General features: G+C 45.3%; 1 protein-coding gene across 7 annotated transcripts in view; it reads right to left on the bottom strand.

Annotated features, from left to right (window-relative positions):
• Window positions 1–20,510, bottom strand: part of ADAM22 (ADAM metallopeptidase domain 22) — a 329,143-nt gene that overhangs the window by 86,404 nt on the left and 222,229 nt on the right. For all 7 annotated transcript variants that reach the window (XM_077268285.1, XM_077268287.1, XM_077268289.1 and 4 more), the window contains exons 15-17: window positions 1,930–2,029; window positions 679–750; window positions 211–303 (exon numbers count right to left, since the gene is read on the bottom strand). In XM_077268285.1, the coding sequence (XP_077124400.1) occupies window positions 211–303; window positions 679–750; window positions 1,930–2,029 (265 nt within the window). The remainder of the gene's footprint in view (window positions 1–210; window positions 304–678; window positions 751–1,929; window positions 2,030–20,510) is intronic.

Genomic DNA, 20,510 nt, shown 5'->3' with positions numbered 1-20,510 from the left:
CTACCCCCCGCACACAGAAATCCAGCTGCCATCAAAAGGTAACAGTTCACCAAGAACCATATCCATCTGTGTATGCCATGTCAACCCATAGGCAAAAAGTGCAAGCAACACACATATATATTATACCCACCCAGCGCCCCCTGGACATGTGAAAGGCTCCTGCTGTTTGGTGGGCTAATACTGGGCTGTTTTCGGTTATGCTTCTTTTACCTGACACGTGGAGCAGCACAGTCCGTCACTGCACTGGGATCCCTCCGTTAGCATACATTTCCTGCAGCACTCCCCTCCCTCCACTGCACACTCCTGTGGAGCAAGAAGACAATTTCATTATTGGATTCTGCGTGGCAAGAGTTTATGTCAGTGTATGTCATGGAGGCAGATTGCACTGCTGCTCTGGGACTCCTAAAATGAGGGTGCTGGTTTGTTCTGGGTTCCTCCAGGGTGGAGACAAAATGTGAAGGATTCTCCGCCCCCGAGGAATATTGTGACTAGCAAACAAAGAGGAGGAAATTCAATCAACGAAAAGACATAGAAGGGGAAAGTAATGCCAGGCCCTTGTGTCAGTACTATCTGCAAAGGTTACTTTACTGTGCTCATCCAGGATATATATACATACAACATTATATACACTGTATTATATATCTAGATATATACATATATAATTTATTGTTTCCTTACTGCCACAGTGCCGCAGTCACATTCTTCTCCAGCTTCAACAAAGCCATTGCCGCATTCAGGGGGATCCAGGAGCTGCAGAGCAAAATGAAAGACAAGTGTTAGAGTCACATACCTGAACTATAGAGACCATGGTCATACAACTAATAGATAACAGGACGATCTGTGGCAATTCCCATGAAATATCCTCAGAATACTAAATAATAATAATAATAATTTTTATTTATATAGCGCCAACATATTCTGCAGCGCTTTACAACTTATAGAGGGGAGTTGTACAGACAATAGACATTACAGCATAACAGAAATCACAGTTCAAAACAGATACCAGGAGGAATGAGGGCCCTGCTCGCGAGCTTACAACCTATGAGGAAAAGGGGAGACACGAGAGGTGGATGGTAAATACTAAAGGTTTTCTTTTAGCATTATGCATTTATTTTTGAGTCAAAATAGAATGATTTATGAAAAATGGAGAGAAGTAACTTAATTTCTAGGGTTTTTTGTTGTCTGGTCTGCGGCAAAAAAAAAATATGCTAAAAAAACTGCTAAAAAATGTGAATGCCTGCTCACTGCAAGAGGAAAAATAACATAACTGGCCAAAAAATACAAAATCCCAGGACAAGGCATGAAAATAACATGGGAACCCACCACTGAAACTAGACTACAGCAAGCTGTCAATAATTGCATCTCCATTGCATCTGCATGTGCCATATGGGCATCTATGGAGTCACTGTAGATGGTTTACTAATTTTAGGAATATTACCTGGCCTGGGAATATGGGTGGTACAGCGTCAGTGAAGCGCTGGGTTCCCTTTTAATTTTTTACTTGTATGGTTGCAGTTACCTACGCAAAACAAAGTAGAAGAGTACCAGCTCTGCGCCCCTTTCATTTTTACCACAGTTCGGACCAACACCAAGTAGTAAGTGATGGCTTATCCTACTCATATGTAATTTCTTTATAAGATGGGAAAATCCCTTTAATAGAGGAAAAGGGTATCCCTCATTTTGGACTCTTATCTATCAGCTGGAGAGGAGGACCCGGCATGTTTGTGCATTACATTGACATCTCATTAATGACAATGAGGCATTGTGTAATGCCTGGTATCCCCTGCAGGGGCGCTGTGATTGATTACAGCTGATAACAAGGGTCCCAGCAATGGGACAATCTGCAATCAGCTGATCATCAAGGGTTCCTTCTTATATCCCAAATCTGTATGTATGGTCCTCACATCAAACAAGAATAATGGCACTCACCTTTAAGGGTTTATTAAACAGACAGGCTCCGCCACCGCTGTTCAGAAAATCGTGGTATTCCTGGACATCGCAGGACGAGAACTTGTTGGGGAGGTAATAGCTGTAACACAGAGAGCAATAATTACATAGATGCAGACTTACACAGACAGCATCATGTGTCGGGAGGAGAGGTAAGTCTTATTGATTCATATTAGGCATTTATATAGCGCCACCATACTCCATGGTGCAGCACAGTCCAACATTCCTTAAAGGGGGTCTTCTATTATACTTTTTAAATACTTACCTGCTTTACTGGGGTAGATGACATGAGTCGCTGAGCCCAGTGATTGGCTGCAGTGGTCACATGCACTGTAGTAGTGATGTCACTGCTGTAGCATGTCAACAAATACCTGGAGCAGCAGCGGAGAGGCGTCACCGGAGAAGGGGGAAGGTGAGTAATGCTTAGCTTATAATTTTTAACATGCACAGCTAGGGGCAATCCTGTTTTTTTCTATTGGGTTTCCATTTGGAACAGTTGTCTTTTTGTCAATACTCTATTGAGAAAAAGTATAAAAATTAGCTCTCAGAAGGAGGCTCGTGAAAAGGTTGAACTATGACAGGTCAATGTCAGCATTAACGAGCGCTGATTAACTATACACAAGCCATATAATAGACAGCCGAATAATAATAGGGACACAACGATGGTTAATACATTCCTGCTGTCCTCTTATAGCATCAAGTTATTGTCTGCCAGCATTTGACTGGCCCACCAGAAGACCGGAGGATTCACCGGTGGGCCCTGGCAGGCACTGCATTGCAGCAGTTCACTTACTGCTTACACAGAATGCTATGCTACTGAGAATATTGATTTCAAAGGGGGCTTAAATATCATTGCACCAGACAAATGATCGTATTACTGATTTGTAAAGTGATAAATGGATTTTTTGGACTGGTCAATGTTTGGGAACAATCATTCTTATAAATGCTCATTCCCCCGATTATCAGCTTTATAAGATTGGAGATAAATATAAGGCCAGACTCTGCTGTTAGTACCACTTATCCATGGGGGCACCACGAATGATTATCTCTGGTGGGCCCAAACTACTCCAGTTCGACGCTTGTTCACTGATTATCTACTGGTGTAAATGCGCCATTACAGGGCAGTGAGATAGTTGTCTTTGCTTCTCCTAGAGAGCTAATTTGCATATTTGACCCGTGAAGTGTTGCCAATAAGACTACAAACTCAATTGCTCTCCTTTTTTTCCAGACATCTGATAAAAAAAAACATATACAGTGAAGACTTCTGAATCCTAACAGCGTGTGGTGCGCATAGTGTCAGGATTCTCCAGTATTGCCGAGGAAAGCGGGAGGTCACATGCCGACTAGACGGGCTCATCCTCTCTAAATTCACTTGTACTGAGAAAGGACGAGCACGTTTAGTCGGAATGTGGCCGGAATTATGCAAATCAAATGACTAACTGCTCTCGCCTGCACCAGAAAATCCTGACACCGAACGCTGTAAGGAGTCCGAAGTCTTTTATCAGAAGGCCAAACAACCTTTAAGGAAAGTCAGCTCCACCTTCCAAAACGGCATCAATAGCATTTCATTCCGTCAGCCAAACCCTGCTGTGCACTGATGAGAGGCAAATCCCCTGGAACAGTTGACTGTAGATGTGTTTTTTGCACGACTATTCCTGTCTCAGCCATCTCTGTTCCCCTTGTGGACACCTCTGCATATATTTTGTGCGAATATTGGCAGTCACCAACCTGTAATTTATGACGTCATGAGTCAAAGAGGATTAGGGATGAAGACCCTGATTTTTCGACACTGTGAACCTATTTTAGGGCTCTGTAACACCCGATGAATATCTTCAATTTCTGGTCATCTATATATTTTTATTCACATCACAAGAGTCCAGCAGCTTCTGACCCCTTTGTCTTCCCGTAGTCATGCTGAACAAGCAGGATGATGGGAGAAGATGGGGCTCAGAGGGGATAGCACCCAGTGGCACAAGTGTTTTCAGTGTCTCTGGCCACAATATCCAATTCTGCTTTGTTCTCTTTTCTTCGATAGCCTCATTTATGTATTTTGATATTCAGATTACGTTCATATTAGGCAATTGTCTCCTATTAGGACCAGAAAAAGAATCAAAGGCATGCGATCCAATTACTGCTCGCAACTTCTAAGCCTCGCTCCTAAGTGACACCATACACATCTGAAGGTCACTTCACTGCGATATACTAATATTTACTCTCGCTGATCAAATTATCCCATATTTTCGAGCCTTTCATCTTTCCCGAGGCCTTCTCTTAGGCCGAGTCGTGGCTTGGTCGTAGACTGGAAGATAAACGCTGCTTTGAAAAAAAAAAACTATTAGAAGCAGAGGACTCCATTAGACTTCAATGAACACAATCTGTCTGGTGTAATGAGTGGGGCTTTTCATTGGAGGCTGTATTACTGTAGTTTATGAAAGTCTGCCGCTTAGATAATTGTACTTTAATGACGAAGACTAACAATCAATTTGGGGCTTAGAACGAACAGCAAGGAAAAGCATGCACATTTACTGACAGCCACTACTGTTTCCTTTGTGAACTATTCAAAGCGGGGACTACAGGTTCCAGCATTCAAATATATTGGAAATTGTATGGAAGCATAATATAGGGCCCCTACTGCAATCAACTGCAGGCAGGGACAGGGGGCATGTGCCCCAGGGTCCTTCACCAACTACCCAACCTCAGGCTGGTAACGCTTCTTCCGATTCTGCATTTTCTAGGTGCACTCTTGGCAGTTACTATATGAGTATTTCACGTTCTTAGAGGCCTATCATTTGGAAAAAAATATTTTGGCCCCTCGAGATCTCGGCTCTACATTTGATGGTGACCTGTGCGCGGCTAGGCTGGAATGTGGGGTGCACCGGTTAGGATTAGAATATTTGGGGATGCTAAAATCTCCCTCCCTCTTTTGTCTGTGTACCTTTAAAGAGGTTGTCCACTGTCAGGACAATTTGTTTTACATGCATGCATTTGCGGCTAACAGCAATTGGCTTCCATTAAAAATGTAGCACACTTCAGCTTCAATAGTTTCGGAGTGGCACTGTTAGGCCGGGGTCACACTTGCGTGTGTATTGCGAGAAACTCGCACAAGTCTCTCGCCTCAATGCCCGGCACAGCCGCCGACACTCGGGACCGGAGCGTTCAGCTGCATAGAAATACATGATATGATCTCTAAAAGGCCTAAAGTTAGAGATTACATATTTCCTTTGTATTTTAGGCAACAAATATATTTTCATCTTTTACATTTAAAAAATTAGAAAAAGGAAAATGGGCCGATGCAAAAGTTTGGGTACCCTGAATGGTTAGTACATAGTAGCACCTCCTTTTGCAAGAATCACAGCTTGAAAACGCTTTTTGCAGACAGCCAAGAGTCTTTGGGTATGTGCACACGTGGCAGATTTGCCTGTGGAATTTTCTGCGCAGATTCTGCATCTCTTGGCAGAAAACGCGCATTTTTGATGCAAATTTTCATGCTTTTTTTTTATGCGGATTTGTATGCGTTTTTGTAAGCTAAATAAAGATCTATTATTTCACAAAAAAAATAAATAATTGTGATGTCATTTCTTGCCCAACCTCTTCATTTACATACTACATTGAATAATAATTTTTACACACAGATAGATAGAAAGATAGATAGATCTATAGATAGATAGATGTGAGATAGATCTATCTATCTATCTATCTATAGATCTATCTATCCCATATCCATCTATTTATCTATAGATATATCTATCCATCAATCTATCGATCGATCTATCTATCTATCTATCTATAGATATATCTAACTATCTATCTATCTATCTCTAGATATATCTATACAGATGGATGGATAGATAGATAGATATAGATAGATAGATAGTACCAAGCCCAATGTTTCGTAATAAGCATAATAAAATGGTACATAGAGAGTTAAATAAAGACACACACACAAAATCTGCGTTAGGCCAGGGTCACACTTGCAAGAAACTCGCACGAGTCTCGCACCTCAATACCCGGGACTGCCGCCGGCACTCGGACTAGAGCGCTCAGCTGCATAGAAATACATACAGCCGCACACTCTGGTCCCGAGTGCTGGTGGCAATGCCGGGTATTGAGGTGCGAGACTTGTGCGAGTTTCTCGCAAGTGTGACCCCGGCCTTAAATGCAATATGTTTAATTTAAAAAACAATTGAAAAAAATGCTGTGGGCTCCTGCGCAATTTTCTGCGCCAGAGAGGGAAAGCCAGCGACTGGGGCCGATGTTTATAGCCTAGGAAGGGGTTAATACCCATGGATCTTCCCAGGCTATGAATATCAGCCCGCAGCTGTATATTTATCCTTTACTGGCTATTAAAATAGGGGGTCCCCCTATAATTTATAGACAGAAAAGGCTATGCAGACTGCTACGGGATGATATTCATAGCCTAGGAAAGGGCCATGGATATTGCCCCCCCCGGCTACAAACACCAGCACACAGCCGCCCCAGAAATGGCGGATCTCTACGATGCACCAATTCAAGCACTTAGCCTCTCTCTTCCTGGTGCCCTGTAGTGGTGGCATATGGGGTAATATTTATGAGGTTGATGTCACCTTTGAATTGTAAGGTGACAATAAGCCGGCTTAGTAATGGAAAGGCGTCAATAAGACGCCTATCCATTACTAATCCTATAGTTGTGAAAGGGTTAAATAAACACACAGCAAGAATAACGTATTTTAATGAAATAAAAAACTACAGTTTGTCATCTTTATTGTTACGCCTAATCCATGTGATGCCCTCGATCTCCTGCAAAAAAAAAAAAAATAAACCAACACAAATACTCCCTGTTCCGACGAAGTCCATTTAATAACGACTGTCCCACGACGATCTCCCCCATAGAGCTGTCACATCAGAAGATGTCACTGCTTTATAGGCCTCCACTGACACACTGACAGGAGACAATGGCTCCTGCAGTGTTATCACTGAGAGTTCAATGAGTTCAGGCTCTCACTTTACGGCAACGCTGCATGAAAAGTTTCCCACGCAGGGGTGCTGCAAGTGACAGTATGAACTCTGCTAAACTCACGGCAGCGGAGGGATACAGTGCGGTGGATTATCTCCTATCATTGTATCACCGGAGCCCTTGGAGAGCGGTCACACCTGCCAATGTGACAGCTCTCCACGGCAGATCGTCGTGGGACATTCGTTATTAAATGGATTACATCGGAACTGAGAGTATACTGTTGGTTTATTATTTTATTTTTTTTACAGGTTATCGAGGGCGTCGGGGACTAGGTGATTGATGAGTATGTACTGTATATGTGTGTATGCGTTTTGGTTTTTTTTACACTTGAACACAGTAGCCGGATGATGGGACTACCACTGTCCAGGGGCTGGCTGGCACTTTTCAGCCTGGGGGGCAATCACAAGGCAGTGGCCCTCGAGTTGCGGTGGCCCTCCTTTTCCCTGCTTACCTCTGGCCATTGCATTAAAGCAGCAGACATAACAGGCTTTAAAAACAGGCTGGTACAGAGATATGGGAACAGAACTGAGCTTGCTGCATAGATATGGGAGCAGAACGGAGCTTACTACAGAGATATGGGAGCAGAACCGAGCTTACTACAGAGATATGGGAGCAGAACCGAGCTTACTACAGAGATATTGGAGCAGAACCGAGCTTACTTCAGAGACATGGGAGCAGAACAGAGCTTCCTATAGAGATATAGGAGCAGAACAGAGCTTACTGCAGAGATATGGGAGCAGAACGGAGCTTACTACAGACATATGGGAGCAGAACGGAGCTTACTACAGACATATGGGCGCAGAACGGAGCTTACTACAGAGCAGTATAATATAGTAAAATATATAGATTAATTAGAAATGGCGACACACGCAAACGTCATCTGCATTAGTAATACATGCACCATTACATAATTAGTTGTAGGCTGGGTTCACAAGAGTGAAGTTTACATTCTGTATACGCACCACAACCTCCAGCCTCGCGGAGGGTATCCCTCCTGTAAACCCAGCCTGACGGGGACAACCCCTTATAAATGGAAGTGTGCTCCTCTAAACCATGCAATCACTGCCAATCCTCCAACCGTAAGTGGTGAATTTCCAGAGCTGGGAAATGGGATTTCAATATTAGAACACGTCAACTTTGGTTCCCGTCCCTCCTCAAGGAAGTAAGGCAGACAGGTGTGATAAGACTATTAGAAAAACTACTGCCACACACACGGCAGTACATACTGGCAGAAGTGTGAGGGCATTAGTGCCTGTGTATGGACATGTCAGAGGCTATTGAGAAGAAAGCTTGGTCCCTCTTAGCTTCTGGCAATGTTTTAGGGTACTGTCACACAGTACCATTTTGATCGCTACGACGGTACGATTCGTGACGTTCTAGCGATATCGTTACGATATCGCAGTGTCTGACACGCAGCAGCGATCAGGGATCCTGCTGAGAATCGTACGTCGTAGCAGATCGTGTGGAACTTTCTTTCGTCGCTTGATCACCCGCTGACATCGCTGGATCGTTGTGTGTGACAGCGATCCAGCGATGTGTTCGCTTGTAACCAGGGTAAACATCGGGTAACTAAGCGCAGGGCCGCGCTTAGTAACCCGATGTTTACCGTGGTTACCAGCGTAAACGTAAAAAAACAAACAGTACATACTTACATTCCGGTGTCTGTCCTCCGGCGTCTCTGCTTCTCTGCACTGTGTGAGCGTCTGCCAGCCGGAAAGCGAGCACAGCGGTGACGTCTGACGTCACCGCTGTGCTTGCCGGCTATGGCGCTTACACAGTGGAGAGAAGCAGAACGCCGGGGACAGACACCGGAATGTAAGTATGTACTGTTTGTTTTTTTATTACTTTTACGCTGGTAACCACTGTAAACATCGGGTTACTAAGCGCGGCCCTGCGCTTAGTTACCCGATGTTTACCCTGGTTACCGGGGACTTCGGCATCGCTCCAGCGCCGTGATTGCAACGTGTGACCGCAGTCTACGACGCTGGAGCGATATTCATACGATCGCTGCGACGTCACGGATCGTGCCGTCGTAGCGATCAAAATGGTACTGTGTGACAGTACCCTTACCTCAGCTCACATTTGGGCCATACCATTGTAAAACAGGTAGACACATTTACCCACTGACCCTACTATTCATAAGGAACTGCTGTCTACCCCTTAGTTGCCCACTGTATATAGTCAGTGTGGGGATGTGGGCTACAGAACAACACAGGGCGATGACACTGCTACCTGAACCCTTCAGCTGCCCTACAATATGCAGGGAGTAAAACCAGTACAAAGTATGGCAGCCTCCCTGCAGAGCTGTCCAGGGCCGGACTGGGACAAAAAAGGAGCAATGCCACACAAACCCCACCAGCCCACAGACTATAAAGGTACCTTCACACTCAGCAACTTTACAACGATATCGCTAGCGATCTGTGACGTTGCAGCGTCCTGGATAGCGATCTCGTTGTGTTTGACACGCAGCAGCGATCTGGATCCCGCTGTGATATTGCTGGTCGGAGCTAGAAGTCCAGAACTTTATTTGGTCGTCAGGTCGGCGTGTATCGTCATGTTTGACATCAAAAGCAAAGATGCCAGCAATGTTAAACATGGAGCTAACGACCTGTGAGAACGGTAAGTGAGTCACCGCTACGTCACAGGATCGCTCCTGCATCGTTCTGGAGCTGCTGTGTTTGACGTCTCTACAGCGACCTAAACAGCGACGCTGCAGCGATCGGCTCGTTGTCTATATCGCTGCAGCGTCGCTGAGTGTGACGGTACCTTAACACTCCCCCCACACCCGATCAGTGAATTTTCCTATACTGTGTTGTGCCCTTCAACGCTCCTCTTAAAGGCGTTATTTGAAGAGCTATGTGTGAATGTCGCCACAGTGCCCACGATTGATCGCTTCTTTAGAGCGCCGGTTCTCGAGATCATGGGGGTCCCAGCGGTCGGACCCCAGCAACTACAAAGTTCTCGGGAAAGGGGATTACTTGGTATAATCCATTTAAATGTGTTTTCCAATATATATATATTTTATTTTCCCATAGTATTCCTGAAAATAATAAACCAATATTAACCCTCCCAAAGACCAATGTCACCTATCCGAGAACAGGACAGGAACAGGATTGGCAGGAGGAGTGGTACTGTGCAGTGTATATATACAGGACAGGAGGAGTGGTACTGTGCAGTGTATATATATAGGACAGGAGGAGGGTACTGTGCAGTGTATATAAACAGGAGGAGTGGTACTGTGCAGTGTATATATACAGGACAGGAGGAGTGGTACTGTGCACTGTACATATGTCAAGGTGAAAATATATTTTCTTATATACCTTTTATACTTTTATATATCTTTATACTCTTTTTGTACTGCTATACTCTTATACTGTGAAACAATAAGTTTTCCCCTGCTAATGCAAATGTAATTGTATTTAAAAATGGCTACCAGTGTTCAGTTTCATTTCACCCTTGTGTCCGAAGGGACAAGATTCATTTCTTTGGAAACGAAACTTAAGGAATAGAAAGAAGAGGAGGAATCCACCAGAAGACGTCCAGCGAATCAGGAGGAGATTGAGCACTGGACGTATGCTGCTGAAACCCCGCCTATTGCATTCCCTTATAGTATTGTGTATTTTAGAATAAAGCCAGTTGCTGTGACGGTTACACACATGATGTGTGGATCCATGAGCATGCACTAAGATTGAACCAGCTACCTGCCTGACTCATTCTTACCCGGTACCACATGCTTATAGTTTAATTTGGAATGACTGGTGAATGAGGATTAAATTGTCGTTTTACGACACCGACAATTTTGGCAGCCCAACGGGGGGCGTGGCCAGCGATCCGAGACTCTCTGGACCCATGCCTGGATGTCTGTGGATGATACCCGTAGTGGCTGACCTCGAGGACTGATCACCCTCCGCACACGGTAAGTGGCGATCATATACACTGTATGTGTCACACTTGCTAGTGTCTCAGCCGTTATTGGTTTGTCTGTGGTCTCCTTGGGTCCGGGAGGTGAATGATCGAGTGGTGAGATCAAACGTGATCCTGTGCCACGCTCTGAACCAGCAACTGAGAGACGTCGCATCCTGTGCGACCTCTGAACACCACACCTCCTCCATCGGTCATTGTACTCCGTTCAACCACCCTACCCGTGACTATTGTCTAGTAGTGAAGTGGAGTGATAAATTGAGCCAGTTGTAGATTGTGGGGCAGCTTAGAGAAAGGGATAGGAGACGCAGCCTCTGTGATATTGTACCAGCTAGGTAATTAAGACGTCCCGGAGGGGGACCACCTGAATTTCTGTGGAGGGCTCTCACTAGGAGACCGCCTCCCGACGGTTTGGAATATCGTGGCAGGATAGCCTGTTAATCACTGTTGTTCTGGTTTAGGGACGGGAAATATTGAGCGCGAGGCTCTTTTCCTAGTACGTTGAACGCGAAGTTCCGTGGTATAGAACACCGTGTTGGTATCGCTGCCAGTGGCCTACTGCAGGAGGACACAGTATTCTGTAAGAGTCATGCTGCGTCTCTTAAAGCAGAAGAAGTCCGTGCCCCACAAGTTAGATGAGGATGCTGTGGAAGTCAGGGCAATAGTTCAGTCACGGGAGGGCAAGAAGGCAGTCAAGAATGTTGAGAGATTGTATAAGCATGTAGGATTGCCCTCGTCAGGGAGACTACAGCCGGCTATGTGGCATAATCTCATAGAGAACAAACGAGGCATGTTGAAAGATAAAGGATTGTTAGAACAAGCACAAGCTTATCTGCGAGTTGCGCGAGGCTTAAAGAACAAAGGATGAAAATAGGTTGATGGAGAGGAAGGATCAGATAATGTAGAGCCCGTATTTGGTTATAAAATGCCTTTGAACTGTGATCTTACAGATTGTAAAATGGCCGCCGTGCCACTGATGATGAAAATGCAGTCTCAGCCAGCGCCCTGTAATGGCGGCGGAAAGAGATCTCCAGAAGTGTAGGTGTGTCCTGTTTGTGTTGTGCAGAATCCAATCTGGGTGGAGACCTGCCTTGTGTGTGCGTACGGACCGTCCTTGGGGCTCCGCCCAGACCACGGAGGATTATAGGAAAGCTTTGTAGAAATTAGGTCTGAAAACTGCTGTAATTTGTGACTTTGTAGAGGATACGGAGCTTTGTATCAGTGCTATGTAGTGTAGGGGAGGGGCTGAGCAGACCGCTGCGAGATTTCTTTGTCAGTTCTTTTTCTTTTTCTTTCTCCTTATCTGCGCTACGTGCCAGAGAGAGAGGGGGGGGGGCAGGGAGCTGGGCCTCGCTTCTCCCTTGTGCACTGTGGAATGCAGTGATTTTTCTTATCACCGTGTTACTAGATGGGAGGGGCTGTGTGAGCCCCTGCGCAACCTTGCTTGCAATTTTTCCCCTCGGTGCTGTGGGTTACAGAAAGGGGGGCAATGTATTGCATTCCAAAGTTTTCTCTGTCCTTGGTTTAGTACACACTGAGAGATTTAAGTACTGTATGAAATTGAAAGTGAAATAGACCTGCCTAGTCTTAGATGAAAACTTGTAAGTAATTGAAAGATTGGTAAAAGGCACCAATATATCCTGGACTGCCGAGAAGTTCTATGGGTGTCTTATGGTAGTATTTAAAGATCTGGGATTCCCATTGTAGAAAAAAGCCCATTTATACCTTTTTGTAGTAGATCCGATATTGGGATTTCCACTCCGGATGATGTATTGAAAATAGTAAAAAGTTTCCAAAATAATTTAGCCCAGCAAGAAAGGCAGGGGTTAAATCACTAGCCGTAGTGATTCTTGCTCGCTTACTGGCCCCCACCGCTGCAGCTGCGAGGTCAGTGTTTCTTATCTCCATGTAACAGACTCCAGCTTCTGCCCCCTCCTATCGTACATGCAAGTCCAGCTTCACACTGCAATACGCCTTTAACCCTGTATAGGAATCTAACTCCCTCCCCAGCCCCATGTCAATTTTCAGACCAAGAGCTTGTTTTAATCGGTGTAAATGGCAGACCCCCCCCAGCCCGGAAAGGCCCCTAGATCTCCTCTTCCAGTGAAACCTTCACACTTACAAGGCCAGACTCTCCAAGAACCTGAAGTTGGTTCCCCTGTCATTCACGCTACTACATTACACCTCAGGGCTCCCAGGTTCTTTTCTCAGTAGGGGTATGGGGACATAATTACCCACCAGGCAGGAGCCATAGTGAACCCAGTCAACTCTACCCTGTCACATAGAGGTTGTTTGGCCCAGCAGATAGCCAACAAGGGAAGCCCAGTCATAGCCCAAGAGTGTCAGGCCTACCTTGCCACTTATGGCCCCTTGCAACCAGGAGAAGCTATGGTCCACACTCCACACGATGTACATAGTATCTTTAACCAAGTACAACCTGGCCACATGTCCATGGCTGGACAGCTGCGACTTCGGTGTGCTATTCTCATGCCTACTAATGTGACTTTGAAAAGGTGCACTGTTCTGAACCCCGCTACTTTTCTCCTAGTTCCCCTGGATCCAAAGGGGGGAGGAGTAGGTGACATGAAGGTGACATGAAAAAGGACACTCTTTTTCTTTCTAGAATGGATCCAGAGGAACAAGATCAGGTTTCCAAACCACATGATTGTCTGGAATTAATGTCTTAGGAAACGGCTGGTCTCTAGTGTGCCTATTCTAATGCTGATTTTGAGCTTTTTGTAGATGGATCCCGTCACCAAGATGACCAAGGACGCTACTGTACCAGATATGCTGTGGTCTCAGAACATGAGATAATCAAGGCAGAGTCAATGCCAGCTCATATGTCTGCACAAGAAGCAGAGCTCATAAAAAACGTGCAAACTAGCAGAAGGTAAGACTGTAAATATCTACACTGATTCTAGGTATGCTTTTGGCATTGCACACGATTATGGGCCTATCTGGAGAGCCAGGGCTTTCCTGACAGCAAATGGCCACCCCTTTAAACATGCTGAGGCAGTCCAGCAACTTATGAATGCACTACAGTTTCCCACCTAAGCAGGCATCATAAAGGTAAAGGCACATACTAAAGGCACTGATGGACGGATAAAAGGGTAACGCACTGGCAGACCAGGCTGCCAAGAGAGCAGCAAGCACTCCTGTGGCCTCTAGAGTACATCACCTAGACACCCCACCATCTCCACTTGTGTTGAAAGACATCTTAGCCCGGTTACAAGAACAGGCAAGTAAGGAGGAGAAAAATAGGTGGCAAAAGATAGGGGCTTGCTCTGATACCGTCACTGGACTATGGGGGAGGGGTGAAAAGGTCTGCCTACCACAGGTACTGTACCCAATGATGGCACAGGTTCTGCACGGGAATGTGCACCACTCGAAGACGGCCATGTGTGACACCCTACAGAAACAATGGATTGCCCACGGGTTTTCCACCTGCGCAGAAAGGCAGGTACAGAGCTGCATGATATGTGCCACACATAATCAGGGTAGGACAGTGAAAACCCCATCCAAACACACTCCCCGGCCCCTTTACCCATTCCAGAGACTGCAGATTGATTAAATTCAGTTACCCAGGGTAGGGACGTATGAGTATGTGTTGGTCTGCATTGATTTATTTTCAGGTTGGCCAGAAGCCTACCCAGTTGCCAAAGCTACGGCTAAGACAACGGCGAAGAAACTGATGGCTGAGATCATATGCAGGTATGGAGTTCCTGAAGTCATTGAAAGCGATCGGAGTTCCCATTTTACTGGAGAGATCATGTCAGAGGTAATGGCAGCACTGGGGGTAAGTCAAGCATTGCATACTCCATACCATCCGCAGAGCAGTGGAAGAGTGGAGAGACTAAATGGAACTCTTAAGCTTAAAATCCAGAAGGCAATGGCAGAGACTGGTAAACCATGGACAGAATGCCTTCCTCTAGCTTTGTTTTCAGTAAGATATACCCCAAACAGGAAGATAGGACTGTCACCGTATGAGATTCTGTTTGGCAGGAGCCCCAATCTTGAATGTTTCTTTCCACAACAGTTGCAGCTCAAGTACCAGGACTTGACTAGCTATGTGCAGGCCTTACATGGACACCTTGCCAAAGTGCATTTAACTGTCTTCAGTTCTCTTCCAGACCCAGACAAGGTTCCTGGACACCATCCCTTTGTGCCAGGAGACCTGGTGTATGTGAAAAAGTTTGTGTGCAGAGATTGTCTCCAGACAAGATTTGAAGGACCCCACACGGTGATCCTGGTCACCCCCCACTGCAGTAAAACTTGAAGGAAAGAGCACTTGGATCCACGCCTCACACTGTAAAAGAGACCGAACCAGTGTTTAGTCACAGAAGTGACTGAAGGGAAATGTTGCTGTTGTTTTTGATCCTGGAAATGGGGGCCATCCTTGCCCCTACCTCTTTGGTCCCTATTGTAAAAATAAGAATTCTGGCCCCACTATTCTCTGGGTAAACCTGACAGCCCCGGTAAATATCTGGCGATTTGATTTCTGTGATGTAGTCAAGTGCCTCGAGACCGAACGGGTGGTAGAGGAGATCATCCAGTTTTATATGTGTGTTACCAGAAATGACAACAATAACTGTTATTATTAGACAGATGCTGCCTGGAATACGGGAGACGATTGGGGATATAAACCTAGTGAAGCCATGTTCCCAAGGATGGGACGGGTAGGAGTCTTCGTGAGAGAATGCATCTAACAGCCCTCCTGCAACCACTTAGGGGCTGTAAATGGGGTAAAAGTTGTCACCCCCTCCTCCTAAATCTTGAAAGTCCCCAATCTGCTGACCTGCAGACATTTGTACTGGGAAGGCATTATAATTATGTATTTAGTAGTGGATACCATGGGAATTTAGGCCATATACAGCTCCGGGATATTAGCTTCAGACCAACCATGACCCCTGTTACCAGTACACCTAAAACAGGCCCAGGTGAGCGTTTGCAAAATGTAGTTAATGAAGTAATCCCCATTCCAGGTCTCAGTTGGCAAGAGGTTTTCTCCATAGAAACACAAACAGCCCCAAGGAAAAACCTATGATTAGAATGGGTGAGATACAATGTAAAGGTACCTTCACACGAAGCGACGCTGCAGCGATAGCGACAACGATGTCGATCGCTGCAGCGTCGCTGTTTGGTCGCTGGAGAGCTGTCACACAGACCGCTCTCCAGCGATCAACTATGCCGAGGTCCCCTGGTAACCAGGGTAAACATCGGGTAACTAAGCGCAGGGCCGCGCTTAGTAACCCGATGTTTACCCTGGTTACCAGCGTAAAATCTAAAAAAAACAAACAGCACATACTTACATTCACGTCCCCCTGCGTCCACTTCCTGACTGACTGAGCGCCGTACAGTGAGAGCAGAGCGGTGACGTCACCGCTGTGCTGCTTTCACTTTCACTTTGCGGCGCTGAGTCAGAGGAGGAAGCAGACTGCAGGGGACGCAATGTGAGTATGTGCTGTTTGTTTTTTTTACATTTTACGCTAGTAACCAGGGTAAACATCGGGTAACTAAGCGCGGCCCTGCGCTTAGTAACCCGATGTTTACCCTGGTTACCAGTGTAAAATATCGCTGGTATCGTTGCTTTTGCTTTCAAACACAACGATGCACAGCGATCGGACGACCAAATAAAGTTCTGGACTTTATTCAGCGACCAGCGACATCACAGCAGGATCCTGATCGCTGCTGCGTGTCAAACGAAACGATATCGCTAGCGAGGACGCTGCAACGTCACGGATCGCTAGCGATATCGTTATAATGTCGTTTCGTGTGAAGGTACCTTAAGAGTCCAGAATATCTTTGTAGGATGTATTGCTTGTGCTGCTGCGAATACATATCTATACACACATGTGTTGCTTTCCCCTGATGATGACACCACTGCCTGTGTTATGAATCTGCTAAAAGGTTTGAAGTCCACTGATTGTCCAGATTATGTCCCACTATTTCATAAGGAACCCAGACTAAAGGTCCTAGGAGAAGTAACCGTATTAGCTGACAATTACACCTGCTACAATTCCCACGACACCACAGGTACACCAGTAGGGATCTTCAAGACAAGTTTCTGCAAAGAGAACAGTTCTCTAGATACTGATTTGCTAATTAAACATACACAATATATGTACACCAAAGATACCTGATGAACCTACCAGAAAGAGGAGAAGTCTCGATCAGCTCCATATGAGTTATGAAGAAGATCCACTAGTATATATTGATGCCATTGGAGTGCCAAGGGGGGTGCCTGACCAGTTTAAAGCCCAGAACCAGATTTATGCCGGCATTGCTTCTATAATCCCACAGGTGCAGATTAATAAAAAATGTTGAATGGATCAAATATATATATATATATATATATTACAGTGAACAAAGATTTGTCAATAGCTGTGATGCCTTCCAGCGTATAGTTGAGGATTTGGGCCCTAACACTTGTATGACCCGTGCTGCAACCCGACCTAAGAGAATTACATTGAATCCTGTCCAGACAAGATCACATGCAGTGATATAAGAAGCTGACACAGGATTGTGGTTGGTGGATACTGGAGACATTAACTTTTGGGAGTAGGCTGACAGTAATCCTTTTGGGAAGGAGCTGTAGACCAGCATGTCATGTCACTCCCCACCACCAGAGAACCAACCACATCAGGTAGGGTAAGACAGATACAGGAGTATTATCCCTGGAGGCCCTCTGACTAGCTAGCTACGCAAAAGCAATTGGCTGACCCTGAGAACCAACCTTTCTCATTCTACAGACAAATAATGATCATATGTTGGACGTATAAGTGCACCTGGGCAGGCCTAGGTAGTTAGTGAGCACAAGAACAGGTGACGTGCTAGGACGCAAATTAAGATCTTCTACAGATGTGACAATAGGAGAGAGTGTAGAGCTATACTTTGGACGGTTACAGCTGAAATGGGAAGACATGGAGTACAGTCCCATAAACCCACTTGATGTTAGAGTATTGGTAAATACATTCATTGACAGTATGACCAAAGATTTACGAGACGAAATATAGACAGCCAGACCTGAATGGCGAAATGTAGATGTAGAAGTTGAACAAATTAGGGTAATAAGACGACGTGTCATGTATGCTGGAGCAGACACATCTTTCTTCTCCAGTTGGTTAGGTGGGATCAAGGGATTCCTTCAATAAGTTTGTTTGGTACTAATTGCCCTCCTTATAGTTGAATCGATAATTCTCTCCTGTGTTATTCCCTTGTATAAAAAGGTTATTGCCAAGGCAACTCCGACTGGCACCTTCCTCAATCAAGAAGTAGACCCACCAGAGTACGATGGTACTGATCCAGGGGAAATCCCGAAGTATATTCCCCTCAAGAGAATAGACAAAACCCCCCCATTCTCAGATGATGCTAAGAGATTTAGTTTAGGGACAGTGGGAGAACTCCATGTGAGGTTAGTGAAGGGTTCAGCTGCCTGGAGGCCTCTCGCTAGGGGAGAGCTTCTGAGGTGTCTGGATGAAGAAATCCACCTCCCCTTTTCCCATCACATGGACAGTCTCGAAGGATCTTTCTTTAAGGGAAAAACTTAGTGTTTAGGGGGGATTGTCAAGGTGAAAATATATTTTCTTATATACCTTTTATACTTTTATATATCTTTATACTCTTTTTGTACTGCTATACTCTTATACTGTGAAACAATAAGTTTTCCCCTGCTAATGCAAATGTAATTGTATTTAAAAATGGCTACCAGTGTTCAGTTTCGTTTCACCCTTGTGTCCGAAGGGACAAGATTCATTTCTTTGGAAACGAAACTTAAGGAATAGAAAGAAGAGGAGGAATCCACCAGAAGACGTCCAGCGAATCAGGAGGAGATTGAGCACTGGACGTATGCTGCTGAAACCCCGCCTATTGCATTCCCTTATAGTATTGTGTATTTTAAAATAAAGCCAGTTGCTGTGACGGTTACACACATGATGTGTGGATCCATGAGCATGCACTAAGATTGAACCAGCTACCTGCCTGACTCATTCTTACCCGGTACCACATGCTTATAGTTTAATTTGGAATGACTGGTGAATGAGGATTAAATTGTCGTTTTACGACCCCGACACACAGGACAGGAGGAGCGGTACTGTGCAGTGTATATATACAGGACAGGAGGAGTGGTACTGTGCAGTGTATATATACAGGACAGGAGGAGTGGTACTGTGCAGTGTATATATACAGGACAGGAGGAGGGTACTGTGCAGTGTATATAAACAGGAGGAGTGGTACTGTGCAGTGTATATATACAGGACAGGAGGAGTGGTACTGTGCACTGTACATATACAGGACAGGAGGAGCGGTACTGTGCAGTGTATATATACAGGACAGGAGGAGTGGTACTGTGCAGTGTATATATACAGGACAGGAGGAGGGTACTGTGCAGTGTATATAAACAGGAGGAGTGGTACTGTGCAGTGTATATATACAGGACAGGAGGAGGGTACTGTGCAGTGTATATACAGGAGGAGTGGTACTGTGCAGTGTATATATACAGGACAGGAGGAGTGGTACTGTGCAGTGTATATATACAGGACAGGAGGAGGGTACTGTGCAGTGTATATAAACAGGAGGAGTGGTACTGTGCAGTGTATATATACAGGACAGGAGGAGTGGTACTGTGCAGTGTATATGTACAGGACAGGAGGAGTGGTACTGTGCAGTGTATATAAACAGAAGGAGTGGTACTGTGCAGTGTATATATACAGGACAGGAGGAGTGGTACTGTGCAGTGTATATATACAGGACAGGAGGAGTGGTACTGTGCAGTGTATATAAACAGGAGGAGTGGTACTGTGCGGTGTATATAAACAGGAGGAGTGGTACTGTGCAGTGTATATATACAGGACAGGAGGAGCGGTACTGTGCAGTGTATATATACAGGACAGGAGGAGTGGTACTGTGCAGTGTATATATACAGGAGGAGTGGTACTGTGCAGTGTATATATACAGGACAGGAGGAGGGTACTGTGCAGTGTATATATACAGGAGGAGTGGTACTGTGCAGTGTATATATGCAGGAGGAGTGGTACTGTGCAGTGTATATATACAGGACAGGAGGAGTGGTACTGTGCAGTGTATATATACAGGACAGGAGGAGTGGTACTGTGCAGTGTATATATACAGGACAGGAGGAGTGGTACTGTGCAGTGTATATATACAGGACAGGAGGAGGGTACTGTGCAGTGTATATATACAGGACAGGAGGAGTGGTACTGTGCATTGTATATATACAGGAGGAGTGGTACTGTGCAGTGTATATATACAGTACAGGAGGAGGGTACTGTGCAGTGTATATATACAGGAGGAGTGGTACTGTGCAGTGTATATATACACAGGACAGGAGGAGTGGTACTGTGCAGTGTATATATACAGGACAGGAGGAGTGGTACTGTGCAGTGTATATATACAGGACAGGAGGAGAGGTACTGTGCAGTGTATATATACAGGACAGGAGGAGTGGTACTGTGCAGTGTATATATACAGGAGGAGTGGTACTGTGCAGTGTATATATACAGGACAGGAGGAGAGGTACTGTGCAGTGTATATATACAGGACAGGAGGAGTGGTACTGTGCAGTGTATATATACAGGAGGAGTGGTACTGTGCAGTGTATATATACAGGACAGGAGGAGGGTACTGTGCAGTG

This window comes from Ranitomeya variabilis, chromosome 6, assembly GCF_051348905.1.
Source record: "Ranitomeya variabilis isolate aRanVar5 chromosome 6, aRanVar5.hap1, whole genome shotgun sequence".
Lineage (NCBI taxonomy): Eukaryota > Metazoa > Chordata > Amphibia > Anura > Dendrobatidae > Ranitomeya > Ranitomeya variabilis.
Note: the sequence above shows the minus strand (reverse complement) of the source record. Positions and strands in the feature narration are given on the sequence as shown.